At 35.1% G+C, this 1,084-nt stretch overlaps 1 protein-coding gene across 1 annotated transcript; it reads right to left on the bottom strand.

Annotated features, from left to right (window-relative positions):
* Window positions 1-418: 418 nt before the first annotated feature.
* LOC111387097 lies at window positions 419-979 on the bottom strand (the record flags this gene model as incomplete). The annotated part of the gene is made up of 1 exon (XM_023011611.1): window positions 419-979. A coding segment is annotated over one exon (561 nt), but the record flags the coding sequence as incomplete, so codon positions are not given.
* Window positions 980-1,084: the final 105 nt, after the last annotated feature.

Here is a 1,084-nt window from a genome sequence, read left to right as displayed (position 1 = left end):
GTTAACCTTTTTAAGGAATGAATTATGTCGTATGGCATTTTCGAATTGTGAGCTCAGTACTACTTCTGCTAGAGAAATTTTATCAATTGATCCATCAGCTTTTCTGGTATTTGGTTTTTTACTTTCTACATGCTATCTGACTGATCCTTCTCAAAATTTTCCACATGAATGAAATTCGTTAGAGGATGAAACATAGCTGCAGATGCTGCACTAGCATTTAATGGTCCATCTGTTCCTTATAATGATCCTTCCAGTCACATTGTTTATAGTTTTGACAATAATTGTCATCATCATCATCCTCCCATCTCAATTGAATGAATGGTCCATTTGTTCTGGGTGGATAAGTAAATTTAACAAAATAATCAAATTTAATGGAGGGTTCTCCAAACAACTCCTTATTTTCAAATGCCTTGTGAAGTCATTGTTGAGTTTTTCGCGATCTTCTTCTCCTTGAAGAAGTAGGCTCAGCATTAAAATCAGTGCTCAAACAACTATTACAAGAATAGACATCCCAAAAATCATGGCCAAAATCATCAGTTTTAACATATATAGGTTTTTCATTTGAATCAAAGGCATAAATAGGGATACTTTCTGTGAATACGAATTGGGTTGGAAAGCACTGTGGTCGTTTTGAAGTTTGGTCCTTCTTAAAATAGATTTTAACAGATCTATCAGATTTCTTTCTAAAATAGTGCTGGGTGTATTGTATAGGGGAAAATTCGTTAGTTGATTTATGGGATTGTTCATAGCTTGTAATCCAAGACTCGAGAATAAGTTTAGCAATTATAGCTCGAGGGATTTGTCTATGAACATAGGTGTAGCTATGAACATGTTTAGTGTCCATTTGAAGAAGTAGAGCATCTTCTATCCCTTGGGGGATAGCAAAATCTAAGAAATTATTTTGGATTACGTAAACCATCTTGTAATGAAGAGTTGCACCATATGTGACTGAAGATGGTACAGCTCCAACTATCTGGATCTAGACTTTTGAAACAGAAAGAAGTTGTAGATCTGAGGTTACAAGGATAGTTCCTACATTTATAGTGGTTTGTACAGTTCCTATGCACACATGTTCTGCAAACCT

Source organism: Olea europaea, unplaced genomic scaffold (assembly GCF_002742605.1).
Source record: "Olea europaea var. sylvestris unplaced genomic scaffold, O_europaea_v1 scaffold38984, whole genome shotgun sequence".
In the NCBI taxonomy this organism is placed as follows: Eukaryota; Viridiplantae; Streptophyta; class Magnoliopsida; order Lamiales; family Oleaceae; genus Olea; species Olea europaea.
The sequence above is the reverse complement of the archived record's forward strand: the minus strand, read 5'-3'. Positions and strand labels throughout refer to the sequence as shown.